General features: G+C 37.4%; 1 protein-coding gene across 1 annotated transcript; it reads left to right on the plus strand.

The window, feature by feature from the left end:
* Positions 1-153: 153 nt before the first annotated feature.
* On the plus strand, positions 154-13,687 carry POLR1F (RNA polymerase I subunit F). The gene is made up of 4 exons (XM_081080203.1): positions 154-441; positions 5,295-5,436; positions 9,246-9,454; positions 10,754-13,687. Exons 1-4 carry the CDS (start codon positions 188-190, stop codon positions 11,169-11,171), a joined length of 1,023 nt encoding a protein of 340 aa, XP_080936329.1. The 5' UTR covers positions 154-187; the 3' UTR covers positions 11,172-13,687.
* The last annotated feature ends 1,657 nt before the right edge of the window (positions 13,688-15,344 follow it).

Consider the following 15,344-nt stretch of genomic DNA (forward strand, 5'->3'; position numbering starts at 1 on the left):
CTAGCTCTGGGAGTTGTCTAAGTGCGGCACAGCGGTTGCCCCCTGCTGGTCAGAATTGCACAATGCCGCGCGAGGAGAGAGATCGCCTAGGGGCGTGGTTCTGGCGGTGACGTATAAAGGGCGAGTCCGGAAATGGGCGGTTATGTCGCGTCAGTCGAGCGCGCCGTGGGAAAAGCTGACCAGCCGCATGGCCGCAGGTTGTTCCGAGGCTCCGCGGCCGAAGGCGGCCTCCGAGGGGCTGGTGGGGGCGCCGGCCGGCGTCCTGCCTTGCCTGGAGCTGCCGACCTACGCTGCTGCCTGTGCGCTGGTAAACAGCCGCTACTCCTGCCTGGTGGTGGGGCCGCACCGAAGGCACATCGCGCTGTCGCCCCGCTACCTCAACCGGAAACGCACCGGTATCCGCGAACAGCTCGATGCGGAGCTCCTGCGCTATTCTGAAAGGTACCACGCGTGGAGCCATCGTCTTCAACCAGCGGGCAGCGCCGTGACGTAGCTTGCCGACCCCGCCTTTGGGAGCGGGAGCGGGCCGCGGGTGGACGCGCTGCTGGCGCGGCGGGAAAGGCGCGCGTGGGAAAGGGCGCGTGGTGCTCTCCGGAGGCCAGAACCGCCCTCGGCAGGGAAGCGAACGTGACGGGGCCTTGGCGGAGGGGGTGGAGACGCTCCCTCGACAGCCCCGGCGTCAGGGTGCGAAGGGGCCGGGGGTCTGCGGACCCCTTGAACCCGGGTGTGTACGTGTCGCACCTGACAGTGAAAATTGGGAATGAAGGGCTTCAGTAGATTCTCTCTCTCTCTCGTTCAGTAGAAAACTGCACATGAAGCATTAGTACCATTTTTGTTTGTAAAATTAGTACAATTTTTGTTTGAAAAATGCACATGAAGCATTAGTACCATTTTTGTTTGTAAATAAATAACGAGCTTGTTATTTATTTATTTATTTATTTATTTATTTATTTTTTTGGTTTTGTGTGGGCCCTGGTACTTGCTCAGGGATGAGAGAAATACTATTAGTTTTGTTTTGTTTTTAAGAACAGTTTCTTTAGTCTGACTGGCCTGCCTGTTGCTCTTGAGGGTGAAAAAAAAACCTAGTGCTTTTAAATTGAGATATTGGAGAGTCCTTGAAAACTCTGCGGATTGCAAGGGTTAGAGGGTTAGGGAGACAGGGCAGATAGCTGTACTTAGACTGCTTGGTTCAAAGGCAAGGGTGAGTGGATTCCCTAGGGATTCGTTGTTACCCTCCAGGAAGTTCATGAGTCCCCGGGAAGTTGCAGGAATTTCCTATGCCAATTTTCTTAAGCAAAGTGTACAAAGCTTTCATCACTTTCTCAGGGGATCCTGCAACCTACACAAGTTAAGAATTCAAATAGAATGCTCCACTTCCTACCAAGCACCAACACACACGTGTTGTGTGTCTATTTTGTATACTAGGGACTTTGGGTATGAAAAGAAAGAAAAAAGATCTGTACCTGAAGGAACTTTAAGCTCTAGGAGAGAGATAAATGTAAGCCAAATCCAATAAAGTGTTAAAATTCATCATACATCTAAATTATAATAAGAGAAGGAGTGGTGAATGTAACCTTAGTTAGAACCTTTGAGAACCACTTGATAGGAGGAGGGTACTTGGAGATGGTAACATTCCAGGCAGAAAGAATGGCCTAAACAGATGGATAGTAGATGTAAAATGGAATGCTTTGACCAAAGAATTTAATAGGTGGATAAGGTTTTTGTCAGAAGAAAGACAATGGGTGCAGTTGGGGAGGAATGGGGAGTGGTTAAAGACCTGATGGGGGACAACTCAAAGGATGGCCGCTTTGCTCTTCCTGCTTTTGCCCCGTTTTGCTTTTCTGTTTTGTTTTGTTTTCCTTAAGCTGGGTTAGCACAATACCCTCTGACTCTGAAACTTGGCATACTCTTGAGAGAGTAGTACATATCCCTGATCTCTGTGACATAATCAAATCTGCAGTTTAAGAAATTAAGCTGCAAATCTGATTATGATTTGGAAGAATTCAATGATGGTTAAAGGAGGGTGAGCTAGTAGATAGGAGACCAATTAAGACTGTTATAATTGTCCGCGAGAAAAATGATTAGAGAGGAAAGATTCGAGAGGTTCAAGGATGTACGAGGTGCTCATAAAGTCTGGAAACATAGGCAATTGTTTGTATTTTACAACTTTCTGTAACCAGTTAATGCCTCCACTGACAGGTTAGAGCAGGGGTATCCAGACTTTTTTCAACTGTTTTCACCAAGGGCCATATGCGGTAAAATACACAAACAGCTGGGCCACTCACTCGAGGTGAAGTATGTATTGCCTCACCTGGTTTATTTAAGTAAACTAAATATAGTTTTGGAATTATCTTCGGGTCAATTAACAATGGATGGCGGGCCGCAGTTTGGACACCCCTGGGTTAGAAGAAAGTCACCAGTGTCTCCAATAGGAGGGGACCGTTACACCAGAGACTAGGACTGATTGAATGATAGTTTCTCTAACTGAATTAGGCAATGTGGCCACGCTGAGCAGCTTGCACTCTGAACAGATCTGGACTCTCCCTACCCCCACACTTGTGGGGTGTGCCAAAGACCCTTTAATCAGTGCAAATCTAGCACCACACATTGAGCTGTGCGTTACCAATGAGGCACAAAACATTGAACATAGCAGGAACTGTAATCTCAATCGTTTATCATGTATAGTTGTTCATGTTTGCAGACTGGGGCCACCCTGTAGAATCAAGAGGACTTGCTTCTCTTTGTTTTAGAAATGAGGAAAAGGGAGAAATTGGTAATGGCTCCTATATCAGTGTCTGGGTTATCTCAACAGCATTCTCTATTTGACAGACTTCACCTTTTTTAAAAATAACCTATTTCGATTTTGAAAAGCCTGCTTAAAGTAAGTAGTTTTCTAAAATCACATTATAGCTTTGGACTAAATTATATCTTTGAGAGACCATCAAGAAAAAAACAAGTCTTATTTCTCATATATGACAGCTCTTAAGTTTTTTGAAGTGGCAGATATGTTCCCTCCCACTAATTCTATAAAAGCCTTAAATGTGCAATCTAAGCATCTCTTAAACTTGATTTAATTGTTTTCTAAATATCTTAAGTGAGGCTACCATCCTGACCTAAAACCTACTTAGGATGGTTTCAGAAGAACAAAAAAGGGGAAAAGGTATATAGTGTTGAGGTGTTTGTAAATCTGATGACTTTTGATATGTTTTATGCTGTGAGTTGCTTTTCCCAAGGTCTGATCTATTTACACAAATCCTTTTAGGCTTAGGCTCTGGTCACATTCCCTAGAAGGCAGTTCTAAACCCTACAGAATGCAATACCTCCCTCTTATAAATTAGTTGGCAGTTCTATCTTTACTATGGTGAAAACGCTTTTTGCTGAAAGGAAACTTAAAGATAATACAATCTACGTTCACAATTGCACAAAAATATCTGTAGTGCTCTAATCCAATACAGTAAAATGCTCAAGCTTGACTACCTGGGAAGACTAACGTAGTTAGATGCGTCCTGCCACCTATACCCAGAATCCTTGTGAATGTGTCAGTTACAAATGGGGATTGATGCCGGGTTTTGAGTTCACACCTCAGATAACAGTGTCTCTGATGGTGAAATGCTTTTCTGAAATCATGGGGAATTCTTGGTAAAGTTCCACTCAAAACAATGTATCCTTGAATTTACATATTAGCCACATTCCTAGAAATTTTAATGCATATTAAAACCATGCATAAATGACTATGTTAATATGTTGTTGTTGTTTTTAAGTTAGATTCTATGCCCAGATATTTATAAATACTTATTCAAAAGTACTGTAGAATTAGGGACATTTCTTCATTCTATAGGACTGTCCTCCACATGACAGAGTGCCTCCCATCCCTGCCCTTTGCCGGTGATTGTGATTAGTCCCTGATTAGTACCCCAAATCCCCAAAGAGCCCCTAGGGCACAGCAGTACTCCCCCCACTTGAGACGCCCTCTCTAATAGTGGATTGGGGAAACAAAGTTTTGATTTTGTTTTTCTAATATGGCAGTTAATCTCTCGCACCCCCACACCCCCCTCTTGCTGTCTGTGTTTTCTGTGCCCCTGATATCATCTTAATGACGTATAGTTCCTGTCTAGGAAAGCCACAGGCAGAAATTAATAACACAAAAGACTGCTCTCCAGATTGGGTCTCTGAGTTTATGGATTGCCTAATTTGGTGGTTATTAAAGTTCCTTTCCAGTGTCTGTGGCTGTTAGAGATAAATTCTTTCTTTTATTCTATGTGAATTGTTGTAGAAATTTAATTGAGTTCAACAAAAATGGTCTTCGCTCTCGAGGGCTGTAGCATCTTGTGTGGCATCCAAACACACAGAGGGGGCCAAACAAAATGTAGACACATTTTAAGAAAGGAAAAAACTGTATTAAAATTGTAATACTCAACATATACCGATAACAAAAGATGACTACAAGTCATCTGTATACATTTTTTGGCACCCCAGTATTCAGATAGATTCAGTGAAATGAGACTAGGAACACACCGTTCATGGAGTCCTGCAGGAGTAGAAGAGGAGTGATTGGTTTCAGCCTTGCCTGATGGAGGGAGTCAGAGAAGTTTTCTGGAACAAGTAATGGGTGTGGGAGTGAAGCCACCAGGTCTGTCTCCCTAGTAGTTATAATTTCTTAAGAACTTGAAAATGACATTTTTGCAATAGTAGTTCCCCCCAATCCTGACTATCAGACTTGTAAAGTGTCAGAATCAGTTCTCCATAAATTATATAGTTGTATTAACATTTCCATTTATTAGCAACAGTTGCAGTTTGGGATTTTTCTCTATTAAGGCATTGGCTTTAATATTCAGGGCTTCAGCTTTGCTGGATGCCTCTTAATACAGAAATTTGGTAATGCTGGAGAATACCAGAATTGCTTTAATTCGGTCATACTCACAGAGATAGACAAGATATTTTTCTTGCCAAGTCCCATTTTTGTCTCTCGTTCTAGCATGACTAGAATCCAAATAAGGAGTAAATACTGAAGAAGGGTCAACATTTTTGCTCATGAAAAACTGGATATTTCTGGTTACCTGTCTTAAATAACCGTTTTAAACTTAGCCGATATATGGAAACCCTTTGGTGAAATTAGACTACCGAAGTTATTACAGACTAAGCACATGCTGTAGTGTTTTGGGCATGGGTGGTTATATTTAGGTAGGAGAGGTATACATTTTGGACTCAGAATATCTAATCAGTATGACAATGCCTAGTTTAAAAGAGGATTAAAGACACTGTTTTTTTTTTTCTTTCCTTTTTTTTTTTAACAGCCTATTAGGTGTTCCCATTGCGTATGATAACATCAAAGTAGTGGGTGAACTGGGAGATATTTATGATGATCAAGGACATATTCATCTTAACATTGAAGCAGATTTCGTTATTTTCTCCCCTGAACCAGGGCAAAAGCTTGTGGTATGTATATCTTTTTTCCCCTAGTTTTCTATGTGTAGTTATATATATGTAACTTGGAAAAATTTAAGAGTGTACATACATACACCTTGGACTCAAATGGATTGTTATCATGGGTAACTAAAAATTATTTTAAAAGAAAAGTTATTTTGCATCAGCTCAACCTAGGTAATTTTTTAAACTCTATCCTCCTAAAACTCACACGCGTGTACAGACTATGTGTCCATCCAGTTTGTTCTTTTCTTTCTATAGCACCAGAATAATCTTAAGGTGTAAAAACTCAATTTTTATTATTTTATAATTTCTCGATTATACATAAATACAACTTTTTATAAGGGATTCAAAGTATAGCAGTATATAAACAGGGATTCAAATTCAAATGGTTGTGGGACCTAGCAGGTAATGAACATGAATGAGGGATGAGGGTTCAGGGAACCTATACTGTGCCGTGAGAGTAAAGACCCTGTGGGGAAGGTCTTTTAGTATTTCAGGAGAAGCTGGAAATGCAGAAATTGATGTGAAATCGACTGAACTGTATCCCTTTATCTTCTTCACTTGCCGCCTTCTCCCACCAGCAGTTCTGTGTATGTGTGTGTTCATATGTGTATATGTATTCATATGTGTATATATTTCTCTAAAAAATTTATAGGAATTGCTTACTCTCAGAGATAATAAATGTTGACTACCCCTTCATATTATTATTAAAAATATAGGTCAGATTTCAGTATGATAAAACTCTACAAGATATTTCTAATTAAAAACATTTTTTTCAACATCAATTAAACTGGTAGAAATAGTATTCTTGGCCTGCCAAACTGGGATCCTATAATTCATACTATTAAAGTTGCAGTAGATTTATTCTTTAAAATTCCAGTTCTTGAATACATTTGGCCAGTTTTTTCCAATTTTTATTTTTAACAAAATAATATGATACAATTTACAGACAATAAAATGCATAGTACGTAGTATGGAGTTCAATGAATTTTGGCAAGGTCATGTACCATTCTGTCTCCTTAGAAATTACCCTTGTGCCCTTTCCCAGTGAATATCTCTCTCTCTCTCTCTCTCTCTCTCTCTCTCTCTCTCTCTCTCTCTCTCTCTCTCTCTCCCTCTCCCTCTCCCTCTCCCTCTCCCTCTCCCTCTCCCTCTCCCTCTCTCTCGTACGTATAACCACTGTTCTAATTTCATTTATCATATATTAGTTTTGCCTATTCTGTAATTCCATATTAGTGGAATTTTTCATTATACACTATGATCTGACTTCTTTTGCTCAACATATTTTTGAGTTTCCTCCGTACTGTTGCACGTACTGGTGGTTCCTTTTTGTTGCTCATGGTATCCAATTATATGAATACATCACAATTTGATTATCTGTGTTTCTTGATGGTCATTTGCGTTGACAGTGTGGAGCTATTATGAATAAAGCTGTTGTGAAATATACATTTTCATTTCTTCTAAGTAAAAAACTAGAAGCAGTATTGCTAGATCACGGGTAGTTTAACTTCACGAAAAACTGTTAGACCAACTTCCCATTCAGCACTTCCAGTTGCTTTGCGTCCTTGTCAACACCTACTGTTGTCAGTCTCTTAATTTTACAGGTGAACATATAATAGCTTCTCATTATGGTTGTAATTTGCATTTCCTCATCAGCTCTTTTTCATGTTTTAATAAGAAGGGCCTGTTAAGTACTTTGCCCATTTTTAATTGGGTTTTTGTATTGAGATGTAGTAGTTCTTTTTATAGTCTTACTACAAATCCTTTTTAAATCAATATGCAGAGGGTGGCAAAAAAATGTATATACACATTTTAAGAAAGGAAAACTGTATTAAAATTGTAATAATATAAACCGATAACAAAAGATGAATACAAGTCACGTTTGACTTCTGCAATTACAAGAAGTGCTCAAAGTGGTTACCATCGGAGTCCAGACACTTCTGATGACGGTGAACTACTGCTTGAGCAACGCTGACCGAAGTGTCCTCTTGTATACATATCTTTGGCACCCCTGGTTATTGTAAATATTTTCTCTTAGTCTATTGCTTGTCTTTTAACTTTTAATGTTATCATTTGATAAACCGAAACTTTTAACTTTGATGAGATCCAATTTATCATACTATACTTTTATGGTTATTGCTTTCTGGATCCTGTCTAAGAAACTGGCCTACCTTTAGGCTGTGAAAATATTCTTCTATATGTTTCTAGGATTTTTGTAGTTTTAGTTTTTCCATTTAGGTCTGTGGTCAAGCTTCAATTTTTTGTGTATGGTGTGATGTAGGCCCTTGAGATCCATTTCCTTTTCCATTAGCTATTCATTGTTCCAGACCCATATATTGAAAAGACCTTCCTTTCCCCATTGAATATTTTTTTAAATGATAGACTGTGTTTTATAGCAGTTCTAGATTTATAGAAAAATTGAGTGGAAAACAGTGTTCTCATACCTTTCCTCACTCCCCTCCGACACACCACAAACATACTCTTTCTCCTATTATTGACATCACCTGTGGTTCATTTGTTACAATTGGTTAGCCAATAAAGTCTGTAATTTACATTAGAGTTCACTCTTTGTGTTTAGGTTTTGACAAGTGTATAATGACATGTATCCATAATTAAAATATCCGATAGAATAATTGGTCACGGCCCTAAAAATCCTCTGTGCTCCACCTATTCATCCCTCCTTCCCTCCCCTTGATACCCTGGTACTACTGATATTTTTACTGTCGCCATAGTTTTGTCTTTGTCAGATGTCAGATGGTTGGAATCATACAGTGTGTAGCCTTTTTTTTTTTTTTTTCAGATTGGCTTTCACTTACCAGTGTGCATTTAAGATTCCTCCATGTCTTTTCATGGCTTGATAGCTCATTTCTTTTTATTGCTGAATAATATTCCATTATATAGATATACCACAGTTTACTCAGACCATTCAGAAGGTACCATTGTGGACACCAATCTCCTGATAATGACAGATAGGAAGTTTTATTGTCATATGTATAAAGGTGGCTTACATTAAATAGCATTATATACATGTTAATATTTATATTTCTGTAATTCACCATACATGATTTAAAAAAAAAAAAAAACATTTCAGGTTTTCATTCATATAGTTTATATTGACACCTAGGAGAAGAATAAAAAACTAAGGGGCTTTCTTTTTTTTTTTTTTTTGCAAATTTACATTTTAAGCATAGCACATACTTTTATTTTAGTTTTAAAGCTTGTAATAATGTTTTTGTGATTTAGTCGTGATTTAGTCAAAGTAGCCATGCTCAAGATATAAAGAGTAAGCTATCTTCTAATAGGACTGCTTACATCATGCTATATGGAATCGTTAAAGAATGCTCTTTAAGCTTTGAAATTCAGACTGTTTATAGAAATACAATGCGGATACTAGTTATTAAAAGCATATGCTTCCTGCCTTGAGGTCTTTTCACATGTAGGTCATATCAAAGAGTAATTTTTGCTTGGTTTCAATATGGTTATAGTGTGTTCTACTCCCCATGGAATCTTGCTATGGAAGCTAAGGTGAGTTTTTTGGAAGGTAAAGGGGAGGTGCTTATTTATCCAGTTAGGCAATTGATATACAATTACTTATTTAATAAGGTCGAGCTTTCTAAAAACTCTACAGTGTTCTAAATAGATGTTTTAGTGTAACATGTGGAAAGTTTTAATTCAGGAAAACTTTTTCCATATTGAATTATACCGCTATTTTGATGTTTTCTCTTTGAAGATCATTTTGAAGTTTATAAAGTTTGATTCACCTTTTAATTCTTTGGATCTCTTCCTGATGTTATATTCTTTTCTTTTTTTCTTCTCAGGGTACAGTTAATAAAATGTCTTCCAGCCACATTGGCTGTTTAGTACATGGGTGTTTTAATGCCTCCATCCCTAAACCTGAGCAGATGCCAATTGAGCAGTGGCAGACCCTGGAGATAAACGTGGGTGATGAACTAGAATTTGAAGTATTTCGTTTAGACTCGGATGCTGCTGGAGTATTCTGCATTCGAGGGAAACTAAATATCACTAGGTCAGTTCCTAATCACATTATTATCATTTTGGTATTGTTTCTATTGAATTCTAAATTTAGAGAACATAAATCCCTCTTAAAAAAATAATTTTGTTTATTTAATGTTCATGTTTTCAAACCATAAAGTCAATGTAAACAGGAATCCTACGTGCTATGACAATGCATTAAATGTTCTAAAGCTCTACATTTGGCTAACTGGTCTGTATTTTAATAACTCAGTTTTGCTGAGTACTTTCTGGTTTGTTGTAAATTTTTTAAATAGTTGATCCCTGAGCTTGATAGTACTAAAAACTTAATCATATTGCATAACTCTTAGCCTGCTTTTTTATTTTTACACAGTTGAAACAAAAATTGTTTTAATTTTTGTCATTATATTAGCTAGATAATTTAATTTCACTATTTTTCTGTATTGATTCTTATAAGAATTACTCTGACCTTGAGCTTGTCTCCATAGGAACCAAATTTAATGTGGGAAAGAAAAAAAAGTCTTGAAATACTGCTGGTGCTTACCATTTTTCTAGAGCCTGCCTTAATAAGTAACAACAGTATGGGCTAAAGTTCCAGAGCGGCTCTCTAGTAGAATTTTCTGTGAGGATAGAAATGTGCTGTACGTGTGTGGTTCCGTAGTCTAGCTATGGAGCTCCTGAAATGTGACTAGTGTGACTGAGGAACTAAATTTTTAAAGTTATCACATTGAAGTTACTTCAATTTAAATTGTTGTATGTGCTAGTGCTACTGTACAGGACTGTGCAGTTCTGGGAAGAAGGCTAATTCATTTATCCTTGTTTTTATTTTCTTAGTAGAAAATACTTCACAACAGCGAAGTAATACTGCTTCAGCATAGGTTAAGAAGAACGGTGAACTTTTATTTGGAACAGGATTGAGACAGTAGACAGGAAACTCCATTATTTGATAGCTTCCAGAAGTACATTTTCTATCTATCCTATGCCAGTGGTGAGGCTAATAAGCTTGGGTATTTGTGATGCTTAATGCTCAGTGATCAAATTTTCTGAACAAAACCAAAATTTAGAAGCCATGTTTTGACACCCTTTATATGTCAGTTTTACGTGTGAAAACAATCTGGGAGACGTGCTTTGGAAACTAATTTTAACTTTTCCAAGACATTTCAATGGGCTGTATAATAATAGGAAAGAATATTTGAAATTTATACCATAGTTAGGTATCTCACACTGCTGTCATTATTTAGAAATTCTTAGCATTTTGGGATAGTCTTGATTTCATTTTGTTCTTTTAATTTTGCTTATTGCTCTGTAAATTTTTTAAACTGTTAATTTGTAGTTTACAAACCAAGTGCTCTGCAGTTTCTGAAGAAGTAACAGAAACTGGCATCAAAGAAGCTGTTGAAAAACCTCCAAAGAAGAAGAAGAAAAAGAAGAAAGACTCAGAGCCGTATGATGAAGTGGAAGGTGGCATCACAGACCTAGCAGGTGGTGCAGACGTCACCATGAAGGAAGAGACAGACCTGCAGATTAATAATAATGTGAACGGCCTCCGGGAGGAGGAGCCAAAGAAGAAGAAGAAGAAGAAGAAACAGGAAGCTCAGGAAGCTCAGGACCTGGACCCTATTGTCCAAGACAGTAACTCCAGTGGTTACCAAAGCGACCATAAAAAGAAAAAAAAGAAAAGAAAGCACAGTGAGGAGGCTGACTTGACCCCACTCTTGGAGCACTCACCTAAAAAGAAAAGGAAAAAGTAATTTTCTTTAGTGTAGTGTAAATACGACTCAGTTTTTAAAAGATTGTTTTATACACAGTAGATGAATAAATGTTTGAATGATTTGAAAATGCTTGTGTGTTCCAGTAGTTTTCAAAACAGGAAACGTTTGTTTAGGAGTTGAGTTTTTGGTGCCAAAATTGCAAAACTGATAATTAATTTGGGAAATGCCATTATTATGAAAGTACCATTTTACTGTATACAGAATGAGAAGGTAAGAGCTGCTCTCACTTTCAACTCTTTAATTCTTTCAGTTTTTACATTCTAAATAAAATTATTTCCATAATTTGAAGACTAATAATGCCACGTTATCATATCATTAAAGCATGAATTACAGGCCATTTTGTTTGACTTTTTTTAAAATGCAAGGCATTTACCAGTTTCAGATTTTCCTTCATCGTGGCTCCTACGATATTTGTGTTGTTTATCTTAAAATGGTTTGCCAAAGGAGTTTCCGAAGCTTCCAGACCTGTTAGGAAACATGTCACTACTGATTGTGTGGTAGGAAAAGATATTTCCTGTTCTTTCCTTCCAGGAGCCTGTGTGGTGCTTTCTTTTCTCACTAAGTCTAAGAGCTTGTAGTATGGAGAGGGCTGTTCTGCTTTTGTTGAAGGAGGAGGATCTGATGAAGGACAGGATAAATGTGATTCTGATTAGTGGGGAATTTCCCAATTACTTTTTAATAATTGGGTTAGGCTACTAGAAATTGTTCTGAAGAGAAAACAGCTGTTGACTGCTTTCACTGAGAAAATGTGGAATATGCCTTAACTGTTAGAAAACTGAGTAATGAAATGATAAGCTGGTTCAGGCTGATGATCAATGCATGGCAGTATTCACTTAACAGGTATTTGAGCATCTACTGTAAGAAACTCCTGCTAAGGTCCAGGGATATAATGGCAGACAAAGTAGACGTAGTTCCTTCCCTCGTGGAATGTCAGGAGAAACAGAGGCATGCGCGCACACACACACACACACACACACACACAAGATAAGTAAGAACATGCAGAAAATTAGTAATTGTGGTAAGTACTACAAAGAAAAAGAAAATTGTCCACTCACTGTTACTTTTGTAAATGGATGAATGGTTGAATTGAACTCAACATGGCAGAGCCATTTCTGTAGTATCAGAAATAGTACTGATATCACACTTCTATTTTTGTGAAGGCATAAATTTTGCTAGTAGTATATCTTGATCCAAAGCTATAATGATAGAATATAGTTTGCAATGTTTGTCTACAAGCATATGTGCCAGAAAATGGAAAGGTGCAGGCTAATGTCTTTCTGTACAATTTAGTTTCATGTGGATTTTGAGCCTGTGAAATTTGGCTAGTCCAAGTTGAGGTGTGATGCTAGTATAAAATATACACCCGATTTTGGAGATCTACAAAGAATGTAAAATATCTCAATGTATATATTGGTAAAATTATATTTTTTGCATAGTGGGTGAAATTAAAAGTTAGAATTCATCTTTTTTCAATTTGTTTTACTAAAAGATTAAAAATTACACATGAGGCTCACTTTATCTTTTGGATAGCACTGGTTTAAAGGAAGGATGAACAGAAAAAGGTTATATAGCTTTAAAAAAGGTTATTGTAATATAGCTTTAAAATTAGCTATATTCTCAGGGTTTAATATAGTTGCATACCCAGAAAATGTTTTATAAATGCTTCCCTAAACATTTTAAATTTGAATACATGTTATAATCATGTCTGACTTAACATAGAAAATTAATTTTTAGTGAAATAATTCTCTCTAATTAAATACCAAGGAAGTTGTCAAATTTATGCTATGCATGGAAAAGTGCATTATGGCTTAGCAAAATAAACAAATTCCCACACGTTTAAATAATTTTCATCTTTGAAGAAAAAAGCATGCTGAATTTGAAACTAGATTTATTCATGCTTTTTCACAAGGTGCGTAGCTTTGAAAAAGCAGGTCTTGTCACTTGCCTTGTCTAAAATGCAGTGACCTTGTGTTTTCATCGGATACAAAACCTCTGATGATGATATCCTCCATGTATTCTTCAAAACATTTGTCACGTGCTATACTAACCTAGTTTTTATCTTTTTATCTCAGAATTTACTCATTAAAATCCTCTAGCCGCGGGGCAGCCTGATGGCTCAGTTGGTTAGAGCGCGAGCTCTGAACAACAGGGTTGCCAGTTCGATTCCCACATGGGCCAGTGAGCTGCGCCCTCCACAACTAGATTGAAGACAACAAGCTGCCACTGAGCTACCAGTGGGGCAGCCCAATGGCTCAGTTGGTTAGAGTGCGAGCTCTTAACAAGGTTGACGGTTCAATTCCCGCATGGGATGGTGGGCTGCGCCTCCAGCAACTAGAATGGAAACGGTGACTGGACTTGGAGCTGAGTGGCGTCCTCCACAACTAGATTGAAGAACAATGACTTGACTTGGAGCTGATGGGTCCTGGAAAAATACACTGTTCCCCAATATTCCCCAATAAGCTATTTTTACAAATAAAATCCTCTAGCCGAGCGTCAACTGCTTGCCCTCTAATTTCTGTCATTCAACTTTGCGAGGCACCTCATTAATCATTTGACATAAGTAGATGATGAAAGGGTTTCTACTCTCAAAGCACTTACAAATTGATCTGTGAGATACACAACAAAATGTAAGTCAATGATAAGTTCGAAAGGCATGAACCAAGTGTAGAAACAGTCACAAGCAATGCCATTTTTGCAGATCAGGGCAGATGGTAATGTTTGAGCTGGTTTCTGGATGAGCAGCATTTTGACACATAGAGAAGGGAAGTAGGTGTGGTATTCCAGGGGGAGAACCTAGCAGAGGCCTGAGACATCCAATGCAGAAAACCATCTCAGGCACTACATTCTATGTAGTTTTTTCACACTAAAGTGGATAAATGTGCTTGCTTTGTGATAATAGTTTTTATTAGTTTTTCTTGTTTTTCACTTGTAGCACTCTTATTGTAGCATTATTGTTTCAACCTGTTCACTTGTTTATAGAGCATGTTTCTCGATCAGTATGTCATGACCAAATAAGATTTCTGAGGGCTGGGATTATGTCAACTATATCTACACTGTTGAGCAGTGGTTCCTTTGTACAGTGAAAGCATCAACAGATACTTTTAAGTTGATAAAATGAAGAGCATGGTTTCAATTGGTATCTCTTTACCTCTGATGGGATGTTCTTAACATTTTCATACATTGTATACATTTTTTCAATAATTGGATTAAGTGCTTTGCCTATATGCATATATGATGTGATTTTCAATTATTTTTATCCCATCGGTTTGTCATTGTCAACTTAGAAAAGGTGCAAATGGTGGAAATAGAGTTTCAATTTGCTTATACATTGACCATAATGATCTTTTTGGACATATTTCTTCCAAAAAGAAGACAGTTTGCATTACAAAATTAATATGTATTCATTTTTTTAAAAAGTTTAGAATCCAACAGTATGTCCTACCCTCCTAGTCATTGATCTACCTCCCCAACACTCCTCCACTCCCCACACACACACCCACGTGACAATTCTACATCCGGAAAATTACTATTGTCAATTTCATGTATAGTTTTAGTTTTGTTTTCAAATGGATTTTAAAATATTTTAAAATACAAATACAAACTACTCATACTATTTGAACCTACTTTCATTTGACATAGACTACTTTCCATATGAATATATAAAGGTATTTCTATATTTAATGTCTAGAATTTCAATGTATAGATAATTTAATTTTCTAATGGTGAATATTTAGGTTGTTTATATTTTCCCTCTTAAACATTGAGCACACAATGCTTAAGATGTCTAGGATTGTAGATATCTTATTTGAATGATAAGTCCTAGAAGTGCAATTGCTGTATGAAAGGGAATAAATAATTTTACTTTTTGACATAGATTGTGAAATTGTCTTCCAGGAAAGTTATACCAGTTTACAATCCTATCAGCAATGTGTGGTTGGCCACGTTTCTAATATGGAGATTATCAGTCATTTTAATTTTTGGCAATCTGATAGACAATCTAAAAGGTTATATTGTGTAATTTATATTTATTTGGTTTTTAGTGAGCTTGAATCACTTTTTTGTGTTTATTGACTGTGCATTTTTTCCTTGAGAATTTCTCTTTTTGTCTTTTGATTATTTTTCTGGGAAGTTTTCCCATTTATTTTAAAGAAC

This window comes from Rhinolophus hipposideros, assembly GCF_964194185.1.
Source record: "Rhinolophus hipposideros genome assembly, chromosome: 18".
NCBI classification, from domain to species: Eukaryota; Metazoa; Chordata; class Mammalia; order Chiroptera; family Rhinolophidae; genus Rhinolophus; species Rhinolophus hipposideros.

Excerpts from the sequence above, each read along its gene's own strand:
- POLR1F (XM_081080203.1), top strand. The coding sequence starts at position 188 with ATGGCCGCAGGTTGTTCCGAGGCTCCGCGGCCGAAGGCGGCCTCCGAG. Across the intron at positions 442-5,294 it reads CTCCTGCGCTATTCTGAAAG|CCTATTAGGTGTTCCCATTG; the intron begins GTACCACGCGTG and ends TTTTTTTAACAG. Across the intron at positions 5,437-9,245 it reads AACCAGGGCAAAAGCTTGTG|GGTACAGTTAATAAAATGTC; the intron begins GTATGTATATCT and ends TTTTCTTCTCAG.